The sequence below is a fragment of the Trichoderma reesei genome (assembly GCF_000167675.1).
Source record: "Trichoderma reesei QM6a unplaced genomic scaffold TRIREscaffold_5, whole genome shotgun sequence".
Classification (NCBI taxonomy): domain Eukaryota; kingdom Fungi; phylum Ascomycota; class Sordariomycetes; order Hypocreales; family Hypocreaceae; genus Trichoderma; species Trichoderma reesei.
In genome coordinates this window covers 1,096,687-1,112,526 of record NW_006711152.1, presented here as the reverse complement: position 1 = coordinate 1,112,526, position 15,840 = coordinate 1,096,687, and the positions used below count along the sequence as shown (strand labels likewise).

The 15,840-nt window shown below is 55.7% G+C and overlaps 6 protein-coding genes across 6 annotated transcripts; 4 read left to right on the top strand and 2 right to left on the bottom strand.

Moving 5' to 3' along the window:
- Positions 1-244: 244 nt before the first annotated feature.
- TRIREDRAFT_58851 (cyclin F-box/Jumonji domain-containing protein) lies at positions 245-1,780 on the top strand (the record flags this gene model as incomplete). Its single annotated transcript, XM_006963858.1, has 2 exons — positions 245-513; positions 607-1,780. 2 exons carry the CDS (start codon positions 245-247, stop codon positions 1,778-1,780), a joined length of 1,443 nt encoding a protein of 480 aa, XP_006963920.1.
- A 2,224-nt stretch (positions 1,781-4,004) lies between these two features.
- Positions 4,005-6,270, top strand: TRIREDRAFT_59062 (uncharacterized protein; the record flags this gene model as incomplete). Its single annotated transcript, XM_006963857.1, has 3 exons — positions 4,005-4,921; positions 4,978-5,658; positions 5,694-6,270. 3 exons carry the CDS (start codon positions 4,005-4,007, stop codon positions 6,268-6,270), a joined length of 2,175 nt encoding a protein of 724 aa, XP_006963919.1.
- Positions 6,271-7,161: 891 nt separating this feature from the next.
- Positions 7,162-8,763, top strand: TRIREDRAFT_46613 (uncharacterized protein; the record flags this gene model as incomplete). The annotated part of the gene is made up of 2 exons (XM_006963525.1): positions 7,162-8,454; positions 8,571-8,763. Coding segments are annotated over exons 1-2 (966 nt in total), but the record flags the coding sequence as incomplete, so codon positions are not given.
- Positions 8,764-9,214: 451 nt separating this feature from the next.
- Positions 9,215-11,380, bottom strand: TRIREDRAFT_21919 (uncharacterized protein; the record flags this gene model as incomplete). The annotated part of the gene is made up of 3 exons (XM_006963483.1): positions 9,215-9,812; positions 9,951-10,919; positions 11,258-11,380. 3 exons carry the CDS (start codon positions 11,378-11,380, stop codon positions 9,564-9,566), a joined length of 1,341 nt encoding a protein of 446 aa, XP_006963545.1. The 3' UTR covers positions 9,215-9,563.
- A 1,109-nt stretch (positions 11,381-12,489) lies between these two features.
- On the top strand, positions 12,490-13,938 carry TRIREDRAFT_58387 (uncharacterized protein; the record flags this gene model as incomplete). The annotated part of the gene is made up of 1 exon (XM_006963856.1): positions 12,490-13,938. One exon carries the CDS (start codon positions 12,490-12,492, stop codon positions 13,936-13,938), a length of 1,449 nt encoding a protein of 482 aa, XP_006963918.1.
- Positions 13,939-14,323: 385 nt separating this feature from the next.
- Positions 14,324-15,733, bottom strand: TRIREDRAFT_39590 (uncharacterized protein; the record flags this gene model as incomplete). Its single annotated transcript, XM_006963501.1, has 3 exons — positions 14,324-14,608; positions 14,677-15,560; positions 15,661-15,733. Coding segments are annotated over 3 exons (1,242 nt in total), but the record flags the coding sequence as incomplete, so codon positions are not given.
- Positions 15,734-15,840: the final 107 nt, after the last annotated feature.

Sequence of the window (15,840 nt, the reverse complement as noted above, 5' to 3'; positions counted from 1 at the left end):
TGGGCAAAGAAAAGATTCTGCCAATAACACCGCCAACTTCTGTCAACACCACACGAGCCGCTGTGATTGCCAGCAAAAATCTTCCATCCCCTATCGCATCATACCTCTGATCATACTATAGCCCCGAAAAATTGCGGCTGTCTTTTACGCAACATCTTTCTCCACCAAAATTGGCATCGGAGTCAACCAGGCGACCGAGCAAAGTTCATATTCCTGCAGGTGATGAGCCGACGTGAATAGCATCATGCCATCTGCAGTTCCAGAACATGGTGACGAGGCCAGTGACTTCATTCCAACTCACCCGCTCGGGCTGAAGCCTCTGGGCAATCAGTATTTCTACGAGGGGCCAAATGCCCGAAGAAACATTGGCACATGGGCAGCTCTGCCCGAGGAGATGCTTGCCCTTGTCCTTGAGGGTTTCGACAAGAGCTCCCTGCTGAGTCTTGGGTCTACTTGCAAATACATGTATGCTTCTTGCCATTCTGAAGAATTATGGAAAGCCTTGTACCTACGGTAAGTTTTTCCAGTCTCTTCCAGTGTTCAAAAGACAAGACGCATTCTTTTCATGAACTTGTGGTGTAAAATGACAGAAGCTGAGTCAATTAGTTCTAAATCAACGGGCAGCTCGCCTATGGACTGGCGTGGCTCTTGGAGGTCGACTGTCCTTCAACTTGATAGCGACAAAGAGGCAAAGGTTGACTGCGGCAACGTCTTTTCCGATGTCCTGCATCGACCATTTGCTTGCAGCAACATTGAGCTGGCGAAATTTGCCAGAGGAATACCGAAGATGAACCAGATTCGCCGGTTCGAGAACCTGACATACGAAGAGTATGCTGAGAAGTGGACAGAACAGCCTTTCGTCTTGACGAAATGCATACAAGATTGGCCAGTCAACTCCGAATGGACCATGGACTCCCTGCTCGCCAAATATGCCGATGTCGAGTTTCGTGCCGAAGCCGTCGATTGGAAGTTTTCACAGTACTGTGAATATATGAAGAGGAACAGAGACGAGAGCCCCCTTTACCTCTTTGACCGAAAATTCGCGGAGAAGATGGGCCTCAAGGTCGGACACATGGAAGGTGCCGCATATTGGCGGCCAGACTGCTTCGGACCGGACCTGTTTGAAGTCTTGGGAGACGAGCGGCCAGCTCACCGGTGGTTGATTATCGGCCCCGAACGGAGCGGCTCTACTTTCCACAAGGATCCCAACGGCACGAGTGCCTGGAATGCCGTGATTCAGGGGTCCAAATACTGGATCATGTTTCCACCCACGGCCCAGGTACCTGGAGTCTACGTATCCTCGGACAGCAGCGAGGTGACAAGCCCGTTGAGCATTGCTGAGTGGTTGCTCACGTTCCACGCTGAGGCGAGACAGATGCCCGAGTGCGTGGAGGGCATCTGCAATGCTGGGGAGATTCTCCATGTACCGAGCGGGTGGTGGCATCTTGTGGTGAATCTCGAACAGGGCATTGCGCTTACGCAGAACTTTGTTCCGCAGTCTCCGAGTCTGAATCTCGTCTCCGAGGTCCTGTCGTTCCTGAGAGACAAACCTGATCAGGTGTCGGGCTTCTCGCGAGATGTGGAAGATCCATTTGGGCTTTTCACGGCGCGGCTCAAGCACGAGTACCCGGAGGTGCTGGAGAAGGCGCTGGAGTTGGCGGATAAGAAGAACGGCAAGAAGAGGAAGTGGGATACAGCGGTGGGCCGAGACGAAGAGCAGGCTGAAGGGTTCAGTTTCAGTTTCGGCTTTGGGGGCGACGATGATGACGAGATACCCTAATGGCTGACTCTGTACAAGAAGACGTCGCCGGAAGTCCACACGCATCGACGATATATGGGCACTCGCTGATATGGATGCTTTCAGTGACGAAACAGCATGTATATATTGACTAAATGATCATGAAGGTGCTATATTGATAACAATCGCGCAATCCTGAATAGGACTATACCTAAGAGTTGGTGAGATCAAGTGCCACCATCAAAAACCCCCTTCCTTACCTTTTGATGCTGTCTCGTATGGCCGCTAAGCATTGGTGAAAACAAGTTGATCAGTGATACCTAGCAGATACCCGTAGACTTTGGCACCAGAGTTGACTGGAATGTGATATCTACAGAGGCTGCACAAAGCATGGAGCTGATTCTGGGGTATGTTGTCAAAGAACTACTAGAGGTACCTACCAAGGTACCTAGCGCTTGGGCCCTTACCTTGGACAGCGCTAAGGTAGCCGATTTATCCAGATCCAATGTCACTGAGGGTTTCAGGAAGAGTGTCCAGGGGAGGAGTTGAGCTCAGGAGAGTGTGCATGCATGCAGAGACCATTGAAGTACCTGGTACTATTGAGGGGTTGATGTCTGTCTCGGTAGAGTACCTGATACAGAAGACTACCTTATGAGAATTGTCTAATTGGGATGGAAAAGAATGAGGAGTGACTGGTCACGATGATTGGAGTGTTGACGACGATACCTGCCTATGGATACAAGATGCGGCTCATCCCAGCTGCAGATACCCAGTATATCGATGGAGCACCTGTTACGGGCTACTACGAGGTTCGGAGTTGGTCGACCACGTCACTCGGATCCAAGCACTTGTAGTTTCCGTCTCTTGCAGTTGGGCTTACTTTGTTCCACCGCTAGAAACCTCGCCTCAGAACACGCAAAGCAAAGCCAAGCAGAGCAAAGCAAAGCATTCAATTCACAAGGTCGTACAGCCGTGAATCTCGGCGGCTCTGTGAAAGGGCCTCGCTAGCGTCCGTACCGTACGGATGTCTTTGTTCCTGTCTGGTACGAGGTGCTTCAAACGATGGCGCGAGTTGCACAGGTATCCATTGATCCGTCCCTCTGAAAGGGGGGAAGAGCGCCACAGAGGAGAACTGCAGATGCAGCTCCCGTCTAGAACATGGAAATTGATGCAGAGGGGGGGGGTCACAGCACCTAACAGGTACCTTCTCGGAACCTCACAGCTGCTCTCAGCGCCTACTAGCTCCAGCTCCCGCCGTCGGCGCTCAGCGTACCCCCCAGGTATCAGCCAACTACATGTACCCAAAGCCCCCCTCAAGCGGCCCCCAAAAGCGCCGGGCAGCTATAGCGGGTTCAGTGCAGGCTAAAGGTCCAGTTTGGTGCTACTACTGGGCTGCTCTCCGTGAAAGTTGTCGCGAGTCTCGTCCAAGCTTGCATCAGTCAGCCTTTCTTCCCATCATCTCTCCTCCATCACCATACCGCTCTTCTCCCGCCTTGACACCGAAACAGGGCACTTTACCTTGTCTTTTCCTCTCGTCTCCATCCAGCTCAAGAGCGGTAACGTCGAGCGACACCAGCGGCACGGCGAGGAGCGGCGCAGAAGTCCTTCATCTCTGTCTCTCTACTGCTAGACCCGGAGTTTGCGACGCAATGTAAGCTTCGTCCGCCGGCCCTCTCCGCCCTTTTCTTCACCGTCCGCGCGCCTCGTTTTCCCGGTGTCTCGCTGCTCGTTCTCCTTCGATTTCGTGCCTTTGTTTGGGGCCTCGACTCGCCTCTAATACCGTTGTGATTCGCCGTTATCGTCATTGTCCCATAATTCCAGCCTCAACACGTAAGTTCCCCTCGACGATGGCTCATCAGCCTCCCCTACCTAGCCTTGCTACAAACGGGCCTTCCCGAAAGCTTATTGCGCACAGCATCAGAGGTTAATCTGGTTCTCTAGGTCCCTGTTTCCTGTCTCCTGTCCATCACCTGCCTGCGCCCCGGTTCGCTTTTCTTCTTCTTCTTCTTCTCTTCATTCTTGTTCTTCTCCTTCGATTCACCACCGCTTCCAAAAGCCCCTGGTGCCACCCCCTCTCCTCTTCCACTCTCTACATCAGCTCGCCAGCTGGCCATATAAATTACGACTGTCTCGATCGCAAGCGGTCATCTCTTATCCCTCCTTTGATATCGATCCTTCACCGAGTAAATACTTCGCCGACGTACAGAGTACAACATAGTCTTGCGTTTGGATTGGTCTGCGTTGTCGGGACCAACCGCCCGCAGCCATGGTGTTGGACGAGCACTACGAGATGTGCCTGCCCATCCTGCAGGATCCCAGGCTCGAGGATGAGGATAAGACCGACAGAATCGAGGAGCTGTTCAGGAAGGAGACCAACCTGGTTGGCAACTCTCTGGAGAACGCCATCCTCGATGTCATGTGGCGATGGCGTGAGTGCGGAGGAACCTCGACATCACCGCCTCCCATCCGCCAGACCATCCTGCGACGGCCCTCCCCGGCATCCTGGAGGGGCGGCACTCCGCTGTCAGGCTCTCCCCGTCTGGCAGTCAGTCCTCTCGCGCCGCCCGGGTACATCCCCGCTACCTTTGTCAGGACGAAGTCGGTCACAGCCTCTCCCTTCGGATCGCCACGGGCGTCTCCTCGCCTGGCCCTTGCAACTCCCGTGATCCCCCACAGCCCAAACCTCAACGCATATGAATTTGCCAGCGACCCCACCCCCGCCCCTGAGATCTTGGGCGAGTACCAGATCGAGAATGTCGACTGGCTGGTCAACGACGACACTATTAGCCTTTCGTCATCTGTGGGCACCACCAGGAGCCTCAATGCCGCCGCTCCGGAATTTTCGTCCATGACCTCGCAGCAAATCGACATGTCGCCCTACGACATACTCAGGTCTATCCTGGGGCCCACGAGGACGGATGACGAGATAGAGTCTGCCCTTGCGGCTCACAACTATGATTTGAGCGCAACCATTACGTCCATCATGGAGATTCCGCAAGACGGCGGTGTGCGACTTGACGAGCCCAAGAATGTCCTCATCGGCAAGTCGATTTCTGCAGAGGGCCGCCCGTCCACGCCGGTCAACAGCAAGGCGGGCGTCATCTGCAAGTTTTACATGTCTACTGGGCAGTGTCTGCGCGCCGACTGCCGGTTCAGCCATGACCTCAGCAACCATCTGTGCAAGTAAGTCTATGAGGGCTATCCGCGACATGTCAAGCCTGCTAACATGGTCACTCTAGATATTGGATCATGGGCAATTGCCTGGCCGGCGAGACGTGCATCTTCTCGCACGATCCATCCAAGCTCGTCAGCAAGATGTCGCTGGAGAGCGGCGCAAACACCCCCAGCCGGAGCAATAGCAGCCTGATGCTTCAGGACATGAATTCGTTTCCCTCTCTCCAGTCCGGCGACTCTGACCAGCACGGCGGCTTTTCTGGTAGCCCCAACAATTTCGCCTTTGGAATAGGTGCATCGCCGAGCTTGCGGTCCTTGCGAGCGGAGAGCCCGCGGCCGAGATCACGACCCGGGAGCCGCCACCAGGCGAAAGAGAACCATGCCGTCGCCCCAGCTCTCGATGACAACGAGGCCTTTCCGACCCTTGGTGCGGCCATTGCAAAGCAAGGCAAGAAGCATCACGGCAAGCGCGGCGGGCATGGGCACAAGGAAAATGGCGCTCCAAGCTCCTTGGCGGACATTGTCAAGATGAACCCACCTGCCTCTCCAAGGTTGGAGATGCGCAAGCCCGTCTCCAACGGCAACAGCACAGCCAGAGATGGCGAGAATAGCGCCGCAGCGCTAGCAATCCCCAGCCCCAAGCATATTCCATGGCTTGAAACCGGTGAGCTGGCCAACAAGGCTTATCTCAAGGCCCGCCAAGATGCCATCAAGCACGGCGGTCTCAGGAACAAGTTTCTGCAAAGGTATGTCAATTTTTGAGACTTGTGCCGCCAAGGAGTACATGGAAAGATCTAACAAACATGTCCAGCGCTGCTCAAGCATGGAACCGCAACGATGCCCGGGCTGCCAAGGCTCTCAGTCTCCGTGGCCAGAGCGAGAATGACCTGATGAGAAAGGCCCACAGAGAGGCCGCCCGTGAGCTCTACGAGGAGCGAAACAAGAACATGGACGCTACGTCGGAAGTGTACGTTGACCTTCACGGCCTCCACGCGGAGGAGGCTGTCGAGTACCTAGAAAAGGTGCTTCTGGAGAATGAAAAGGGCGGCAGACCCATCTACGCCATCACCGGCACCGGCCACCACAGCAAGAACGGCAAGGACAAGGTGGGAAAGGCGATCCGCGCATTTCTGAACGAGTGGAAATATGCGTACCGAGAGTTCTCCGTGCCGGGAGACCGCAACAACATGGGCGGCATCTTGGGCATAGACGCCAGCAGCTGGGACAAGTCGCTTGCTAGGGAGGGAGCCGACGAAGACAAGTCTACGGGCGACATTCTCAGCCAAGGCGTCGAGATTGGCGATGGCAAGGTCAGGCTGCTCGTCAGGGAGCCTCCCAAGGGCCCAGGCCGCCGGTGACAAGGCGAGAACCAAACAAGTAAAAGATGATAAAAGTACTGCAAAAAAAGATTGGGAGGGAGATGGAGGAGATGGTTCGTTGGGAGGCACATTGCTTGATAAAGCATATCAACAACAGCTGAAATGCCTGTCGTTGACGAGTATAGCTCGATTCAAGCGTTATGTGAGGATACAGAGATGAAAGAGCATTGGCTCTAGCGTAGCTGTATAAAGCTGTTGGATTTCATCATCGTCTTCTTGTTCGTGATAGTGTGGTGCTGCCCAGGCGTAATCCATATAACACCCATACCGTAACTCACTGGCCAGTTGCTCAGTGATAGCCCGAGCGTAGCACTCAAAGCTGGTAGTATTTGATGTTCGATTGCTTGCAGATCCAATATAGCAAGGGACTTCTTCCTAGAATATCGTGGCCAGACTTGAGCCGCAACGTTTCCGCAAGTGCGGCTGTAATTGGTGGGTTTGCAGCATGTGGGAAAGGGGGAGCGAAGACGATGTTTAAGGTTGGTTAATAAGGTACATGTACCTACTTAGGGACCCAATGGGTCTGACGTAAAGGTGCCTGGATCTGACTGTACCCGGACTCGAAGTCCCGACGTGATGCCAATTGAGGGTTAAAAGTACTGCATCTCCAGGTACAACCTTGAAGTTATAGGTGCACACGTCTCGGTACTGGGCCTCAACCAAGTACCTAGTGCTGTGGAAGCTGGAGACATTGGCGCTGATGCGGAAGGCGGGAGGTACAGGTCAGGTACACTGCTATCGGGCGGACACCGCCACGATTTTGATGACGAGGTCAACAAGGGCGGCGTTTGGCTTACCTACTACCTAGGTAGTAGGTGCTTATTCGCACTTGAAACAACACAATGGTATTTCTTGGGACTTCTGCATGATACTTTTCTTCTTTTCTCTTGTGGTTGGGAATCGGACTGAGTTTGCTTTTGTGCCTCTTTTGTCATCCCGTTATCTTCTGACCTCGATTATTGTTGATTGATGTACGGCGGCGACTTGCCTGCAGCGGATACTGACGAGTCGGAGCGATTCCGGACCTTGACTACCTCTCGACCGAGCGATCCGCCACCAAAAAGTTGACCGGTTCGACGTTCTGAGCTTGTTTACGATAATAATACAGCCTTGCTAGATCCGGGATGGAGAGCTAGGTCTTCCGGAGGTTCCTCTGTTACCTGCTCTTTGAGAGTTTCGATATCAAATATATTCGAACCCGGCTGCGTTGTTCGGCTGGTTCGTTGGCTACGGTCCACTCGAGCATCTCTTGCGAATACCGTATACACCTTGGCTCTTGTTGTTGTTGCGACTAGCTGCTCTTCTCTCTCGGCGACAGCCTCCCATCCGACCAACATCTTTGCTCCCAGCAACGCCTCGATAACCCGACGAAAACAAGGCAAAGACCACAATGACAACCCCATACCAGCCCGCGCGGGCAGACAGCCTCTCGCCAACGCCCTCCTCAGCCTCGTCCACCACTCCGCCCCTCTCCTCCTCAGAAACCCGCTTCCCGCACCCGCAGCGCTGGTCCCGGCGCGACCTGGGCCGCCGGCGCCTCTCGGGCGGCGTCTCGCGGTCGGCGCGCATGTCCTCGAACGCGCAGGACTGGGTGCGCGAGCAGTGGACGACGTACCTCCGCTGGAGCGAGAAGACGGTGGCGGCCTTCTGGGCGCTGTCGCCGCTGCACCGGTCGCTGGTGGCCTTTGCGATCCTGCTGGGCTGGGTCTTCATCATCCTGTCGGTGCTGTACTCGGAGGCCTTCTTCACCTGGCTGGCGACGGTGTCCAAGACGTGGCGCGAGATCCCGGGGGGCTGGCTGATTGCCTTCATGCTCATCTTTGTTACCTCTGTGCCTCCCATCGTGGGCTATTCGACGGCCAACACCATTGCCGGCTTCGTGTACGGCTTCCCCATGGGCTGGCCGATTGCGGCGGCGGCGTGCGTGGTGGGCAGTCTGGCGGCCTTCATGGCCTGCCGGACCGTCCTGAGCGGCCACGTCCACAGGCTGATTGGGACGGACCACCGCTTCGTTGCGCTGGGGCAGGTCCTGCGCAAGGACGGCCTCTTGTATCTGACGGGGATTCGCTTCTGCCCGCTGCCGTTTAGCTTGAGCAATGGCTTTCTGGCTACGATCCCGAGTATATCGCCTTTGACTTTTGTCATTTCGACGGCGCTGTCAACGTAAGTTGGGCAAACATATATCTATCTGTTCACACAAACCATACTACTGTCAGAGGCTGTTATTTCTGTGGATACTGATTTGCTTACTTCTTATTGTTGTTGTTCTTCATTTCTAGGCCCAAACTTCTCATCCACATCTTCATCGGCAGCCGCCTCGCCATCATTGCCGAGCAGGGCGACGCCATGTCCCTGCGCGACAAGGTCGTCAACTACACGGGCATGTTCGTCGGCGGCGCGATCGGCGCCGCAGCCGGCATCATCATCTACCGCCGGACCATGGCCCGCGCGGAGGAGCTCGCCCGCGAGGAAGCTGTTCTCGTTGCGGCCGAGGAGGGGGCCGTGGCGTATGAGGACACGGACGATACGCTGATGGATCCTGAGGATGCGGCCAACGTCATGGGCGATGATGACGTTTCGCTTTGGGATACCCAGGGGGATGATGGGTGGGGGGAGTATAACGATGAGGATGAGGAAGGCGATGATGCGAAGAAGAAGAAGTTGAATACGGACTAGATTGAGGATTGGGTGAGGATGAGGTGGGATGATGGGGATGGTGGTTTTGATATGGTTCTGGCATAACGATGTTACGTGATAGAATAAAAGAGCATTGGCGTTGTGCATTTTCAAACCCGAGTCCTCCCAATGGCAAGTGTTGTGATATTAGGGCCGTCGGTGTGTAAAGCTTTGCCTGATAGACGCCTTATTTGCGGTCTGAAATAGTAGTCACACGAGCAACAAGAGGGGGCCATCTCGACTTATGATAAAGACAGATAGGCAGTGCTCCCTTCCTCTGCCTCTTATCATTGATGATGCACTAGCTGTACTGGAAACCCAAACTCGATAAACTGGCTCGCTAGCATATCCCTCAAGTAGAAAAATAAGAAAAGCGTCAAGTCATTCAACAGAAGAGACGACCCCTAACAATGGCCTTTGACGAATCCGACGTAAAAAAGAGCAAATAATCCAAAACGCCGCCGCTATAGATAAGAGAATGAGCCCATGTGTGTGTGTTATAGAACGAGGCAGGCAAAGAGAAGTCGTAAAGTCGTAAATGAGACGGCCGAGATAGAGCCATAAGCAGCAAGGCTGGCAGAAAACACAGCCAACCGTTAGGATCGTTGATACTGGTTCATAAACTGAATGGCCTGATCCATTGGATATCCGATAAAGACGGGGCCGGTGAAAATCATCTGAGGAACGCCCGGTGCTTTCGATACATCGGGATTGATAAAGGTAGGCTGCGGTACGGGAGCATGGCGGTCGTGGGCTGTATGACGCTCGTGGGTTGGACGACGCTCGTGGGGAGGTTTCGTTGGCGTAAAAGGCGCAGAGCCATGGCCGTTGGCAGCAGGGGCATTCTGCGTTTGGGGGTTGGGCGAGGCCGAGATGTTCAGCCCAGCAAAGGCAGACGGCGGGTTGGCCGTGTGGCCAAAGGGGCATTTGCCCGCGGGCTTCGCCGGCGTCTGGGTGCTCTGGACGGGGCTCGGCATTCGAACAGGCGCAGGGGGCGGCGACATTGGATGGTCGGCTCCGTGGCCCGACTGCTCGTAGACCGGCACGGAGATGCCCCAGGGACGGCTTGGTGATTCTCCCACGCGGACCTCCTTCAGCGGCCGGTCAAAGTGACTCTGCCGCTCCTCGTCCATGTCGGCCGGCGGCTCCGCAGGGGCCTCCGGGTCCGTGCTGGAGCTGACGGCGTGTGCCCAACTCTCTACTCGATCGGCCGAAGCCCTCGTGGCATCGCTGGGGCGGCGTGCGTGGTCTTCGTCCGGCAGCATTGGCTTGTGGAGTTGGCTCAGGTCCTCAATCATGCTCACAATGTTTCCATACTTTGCATCCAATTTCCTGATCTGCTCCTCGTTGCGTTGGTATCTGCGCACGCAGACCTCGTGGCTGCGAGGCAGCTCGTGCTTGTGCGTCTCCACGTAATGAGCAATCTCCTCTGGGGAGTGCTTGTCTAAGAATCGGATGGGGCATTTGCTTGCCTGCGTTCCGTTTACGGCGCCATGGTGAGACGTCTCTTCCTCGTACAGGGCAGCACAGATGGGGTCTTCATGGTGTTTTGGGGTCGAGTCCGGGCCGGTTTCAGGCTTCTGTTCTCGATCGGCATGAGCAGCGGCATCCTTAGCATAGGGACACTGCAGATTGCCTTTCTTCCCCTCAAGGGTGAAATCTTGTTCCATAGCAGTCGAGAGAGATGTTTCTACGTGGGAGGTTTGAGATAGCGTGTCTCTGGATGATGCTGTGGTCTTGCTGGCTTCACCCAACGAGGCAACCAGCTTGTTGGCAGCGCGGCGTCCGTCACGAATAAGAAGAGCAATCTGGTGCGGGGGCAGAGAGCTTTGCTTAGGAAGAGGCACAGGCAAGGTTTCATCGACAGAGGTGTGAGCTGGCAGCTGGAGCTTGGCCAACGTCTCGGCTATCTCCGGCGCAGCCGGGGCATATTTGTCGGCCAGATATTGGAACTATCAAAGAGAGGCAACAATGTTAGTCTCGGAACAGATAGGCATCGTTGTCTCGGGAGGGTGTCTTTGATATCAAGTTGATGTGAAACGTGTGAATGGAGGACAATTTGGATCAGTGATAAAAAGGTTGTCAATCCCGGCAGCAGTGCTGCTATTGATCTAGAGCTAATGATATCTCATCATGTTGGTTGTCCCAGGGGATGGGTTTGTGTGTGTGTGTGTGCATGTAATGCGGGAGTGACCAGGGGAGATGCAGTCAAGAAGATGAAGAAGGAGAGGCAAGACAAAGAGACTCTGTCCAACTCTTTCGAGCTCTGTCAAGCTCTTGCAAAGCTTACCTGCTCGTGCGCAAATCGCAGCTTGTGCTCCAAAATCGTCTTTCGGTCTGACAAGACCTGCACCTCATCGGCAAGCGCGTTGAAGGCGTCTGCTACGGTCTGCGTGAGGTGGAAACATGCCATTCCGGGATGGCTCAAGTCATGTGAGAGCTTGGCCACGGAATACGAAGAATCAAGAGGAGAATCAAGAGAAGAGAGAGGTGGAAGAAGGAGAAGAGAAGGAAGAGAAAACAAGGGAAAAGGGAAAAAACGAGGTTTGAGAAGCGAGCCGGAGTTTTTACTGGCTGAGGCGGGGCGCGCTTTGGCCGGTTCCGGGTTGCGGTGCCGCAAAAAAAACGCGTGACGAACTCGTGGAGCGATTTGTCAGCAGGCATGAACCTGTACGTGTACTGGTAATACTTGGAGAGTCCTCCGAACGAAGCTCGGATATCGAGTTGATCGAAGCTAGTCCAGAGGCTGAATGAGGATCGGGATGCGAATCGCAGAAGCATGGAGCAGTGCTACAACGATGTACATACGGATATAGCTTACAGTAGTGGTTCCTAGAACGCGGCAGTAAGCAAGAGTATGTAGCATGCCTCTATACGAGTGAGAGATATGATGTCTGCCGAGGTCAACACGAATACACAGGAGTATTATCATCAGACATCAAGCATCTCTCCAAGCTTCAACGGCCAGATAGGCTAACCCCCAGACGTTCTGGATGTGTCACTTGCAAGCTTTGCAAAAGATGGCCTTGAAATATGCGACTGTGAGTCCAGCCATGGACGGCTTAAGCTGATATAATGTTAATGCTACAACTACACGTAGACAGCTTACAGCCAGCTCACCAGTTCATACTACTGCCTACCTACCTAGGTCGTCTTACTTAGCATCCCTCAAGAAAGCTGAGATGAGATGGCATTCTCACCTTGGCCTGAGTTTCTCCGACATACAGAATCGCAAGACACCGCCAACAAGGGACAATGGACTGCTTACTGGGATTCATAGGTCCAGTCCACCCCATTGGTCGAGCTGTGGCGGGGTGAACTCGGCCTTGGATGCCTTCACCCGCCATCTATTACATGATTAGACCTCAATCTGGCGGAAACTGTTGGGCGTGTTGAGCATCTACTGCAGGCAGTCTCATCACCCTCTTTGATCTTCCAAGTGCTTCTGCCGTCACTCTCCATATCAGTACCATCTCCGGCATCACCTCAGCTGTAGCCATCCTCACCACCACCACCGCCGCCATGCTCCAACGCCTCGCCATCCCCGCGGCCAAGCTCCTCCGCCGCAGCAGCCACATCGTGCCCGGCCAGCTGCTCGTCACAGAGCACTTCTTCCAGGTGCCCCTCGACTACGCCAACCCGTCCGCCAGCACAATCACCCTCTTCGGCCGCAGCGCCACCAAGCACGAGAGCCCCGTTGTGCCGCCCGACGAGCCGCCCTCGCCCCGGCCGTGGCTCGTCTTCCTCGAGGGCGGGCCCGGCTTCGGCAACCGCGAGCCCCAGGACCACCCGCTGACGCGCGTCGCCCTGTCCCACGGCTACCAGGTGCTGTACCTGGACCACCGCGGCGTCGGCCTGAGCACGCCCGTGTCCACCGAGATGCTGGCCCGGCTGCCCGGCGCTGGCGGCGGACAGGGGCCCGATGCCGTCGACGTGCAGGCCGGCTATCTCAAGCTCATGCGCCAGGACAACACGGTGCGCGACTGCGAGGCCGTCCGCAAGCTGCTCACCGAGGGACTGCCCGAGCACAAGGCGCGCTGGTCCATCTTTGGCCAGTCCTACGGCGGCTTCGTCTCCATCTCGTACCTGTCGCTGCATCCAGAAGGGCTCCGCGAGGTCTTCCTCACCGGCGGCCTGGCCCCCGTGGGGAAGTCCGCGGATCAGGTCTACCAGGCAACCTTCCAGAGGACTCTGGAGCGCAATGCTGCGTACTACCAGAAATACCCGGAGGATGTCGAGGTTCTGCGCCAGATTGCTGCTTACATCGAAAAGGAGGGCGGGGAGCAGGGCCTTCCTTTGCCTGGAGGAGGCTTCCTGACGGTGCCTCGTCTGTTGACTATAGGCATTGCCCTTGGATTCCACGGAGGCATCGATCAGATCCATGCTGTACTGCTCCAACTCAAGGCCTCCCTCGACCAGCTCGGCTTCCTCACACGGGCCTCCCTAGCCCTCCTCGAATCATTCACCCCCTTTGACACAAACCCCATCTACGCCGTCCTCCAAGAGGCGCTCTACTGCGACGGACCCGGCAGCGTCTCCAACTGGGCCGCCTACCGCGTCGGCAAGGCCCTGTCCCAGTTCTCCTGGCTCGCTAGCGGCAACACGGGCGCTTCCTCCTCCGTGCCAGTCGACCAGCCTCTGCTTTTCGCCGGCGAGATGGTCTTCCCCTTGCACTTTGAGACGTATCCCGAGCTGATCCCCCTGCGGGCCGTTGCTGAGCGGCTGGCTACTGCGTCGGATTGGCCCGCGCTGTATGATGTCGAGCAGTTGCGCAAGAATGAGGTGCCTGTTTATGCGGCGGCGTTTATACATGACATGTATGTCGACTATGGGCTTTCGATGGACACGGCCAAGTTGATCAGGGGGATCAAGACGTATGAGACGAATGTCATGTACCACAACGCCCTGCGGGCAAAGGCCGAGGAAGTCTTGCAGAGTTTATTTGCTCTGCGAGATGATGTAATAGATTGAACGACTCGTGGCCGTGAGGAGCAGAAGAATGGATATGACGAAGAATCGATAGAAGGAGACCGTATGGGGGGAAAACAGGCACATATAGTATTCAAATCGTGAATTTACGGACAGGACTTGTCTCAAATGCATTCCAGGCCTTGAACCCTTCTCTAAATTTGTGCTTCCTCGACCTACTCCCGTTAAGTATCTTGTCCCTCAAACAAAGGAACTGTGTACCGACCGTGTTCCCATATTCACTAGCCCCTGACGGAGTGATAGCTACATATGCATACAGAATTCTCATCGTCTCATGTTCACATTCATCAGATAAACAACCAGTAAGCTCCACCCCCCCCCCCCCCCCCCCCCCCCCCCCCAAAAAAAAAAAATTGATCTTTTACCTCTTCTTGGTAGTCTTCCGCTTGGTGGCCTTGCCCTGCTGAGCGCCAGACGTCTTCACCTTGCTCAGCGAATCTGTGCTCTTGTCCAGAATCTCAAAGTCATCGCCGGCAGATTCGGAGCTCGGGGGCGTGTTTTGCGCGGCATCCGAGTCCTCCTCATGGGTCTCCTCGGCCTCGGCCTGCGCAGCGCCCTTGGGCAGGAAACGGCCAACGGTCGATCGGAAGACCCAGACGGGCACTCGGACCACGGCGGTGTCCTTGAAAGTAGGCTGAAGAAGCTCGTTCGGCTATGGGGAAACGTATGTGTTAGCAATGGCGTTTCGCCTTGAATTAAGATGGCTTTCCGTATACTTACGTCCAGGAGAAACTCATTGACGTTGCCCTCCTCATCCTCCTCCTCCAGGAAGACATCGCCCTGAGAGTCAACCACGAGAATCTTGCCATTCTCAGCAACGACCCTCTTGCGGGCACCAGTCGGGGTAGGCGCAGACGATGAGCTCTTGGAGGTCACAGCCTTGCGGGCCTTCTTGGACGACTTTCCATCGTCCTTCCGAGTCTCCTTTTCCTGCATGCGCCTCTCCCTCCGGTTCCTAGGCTGGGCAGGAGCAGCAGCTTCGTCCTCCTCGGGAGCGGGAGCCGGCGCCGGCGCAGGCATGGCATCGACGCCGGGAATGCCAGCGTCGTTACCCCAAGCCGCGTTCCTCGCAAACGTCACGTAGCGCTCCACGAACTCCCTCTGTCGCTTCCAGCTCATGTACAGCGCAAGGTAGTGGATCGCACCGCCGCCCATCATGAAGACGCCGACCAGAACCGTGCCCAAGCCAGGCCGGTATCGATTGTAGTAGTAGTCCGTCCCCTTCCACAGCGGGAACCCGTTGGCGAGGAAGTGGTCATAGCGATCGCGAGCAGGGCCGCGCAGGATGTTGGCGATGAGCGAGAGCCGCGCCTGGCGCTCCGACGCCTCCTTAACGGCCTTTCGGATCTCCGCCTGCGTGGGGCCCTTGGAGGAGGACGCAGCAGAGCCGCCGCCGGCGCCCTTCTTCTTGTCGGCCTGGGCCTTTTCGGCGCGCAGCTGCTGCTTGACCTTGTCGGGGTGCAGCGACCGCGACTTCTTGCGGTACGCCTTGTTGATGTCGTCCTGGGAGGCGGATGGCGTCACGCCGAGGATGTCGTAGAAGCTGGCCGCGGGATCGCTCTCGTGGGCGGCGATTTCGTCGCGGATGCGGAAGATTTCGCGGTCTGGACGGCCAATTTGTGAGCTCTCGTGTTTTCCTCGATAGGTAGATAGGTAGGTAGGTGATCATCGATCAGTCTTGTTGAAGCCAAGGCCGTTTCTCACCTTCCTTGCTCCATGCTGCTGCCAGCGGAGTCAGCAGGGATAGAACCCCGACAACCAGATACTCAATCTTCATGACTGCAAGGCTCGGCTACTCTCGCTTGCCCTTGCAATTGTGAAGCCCCAAGATCCCAATCGTCGCTTGTTTACTCGTGTCAGTCGCAAGTCGTCGAGGGGCGAGTC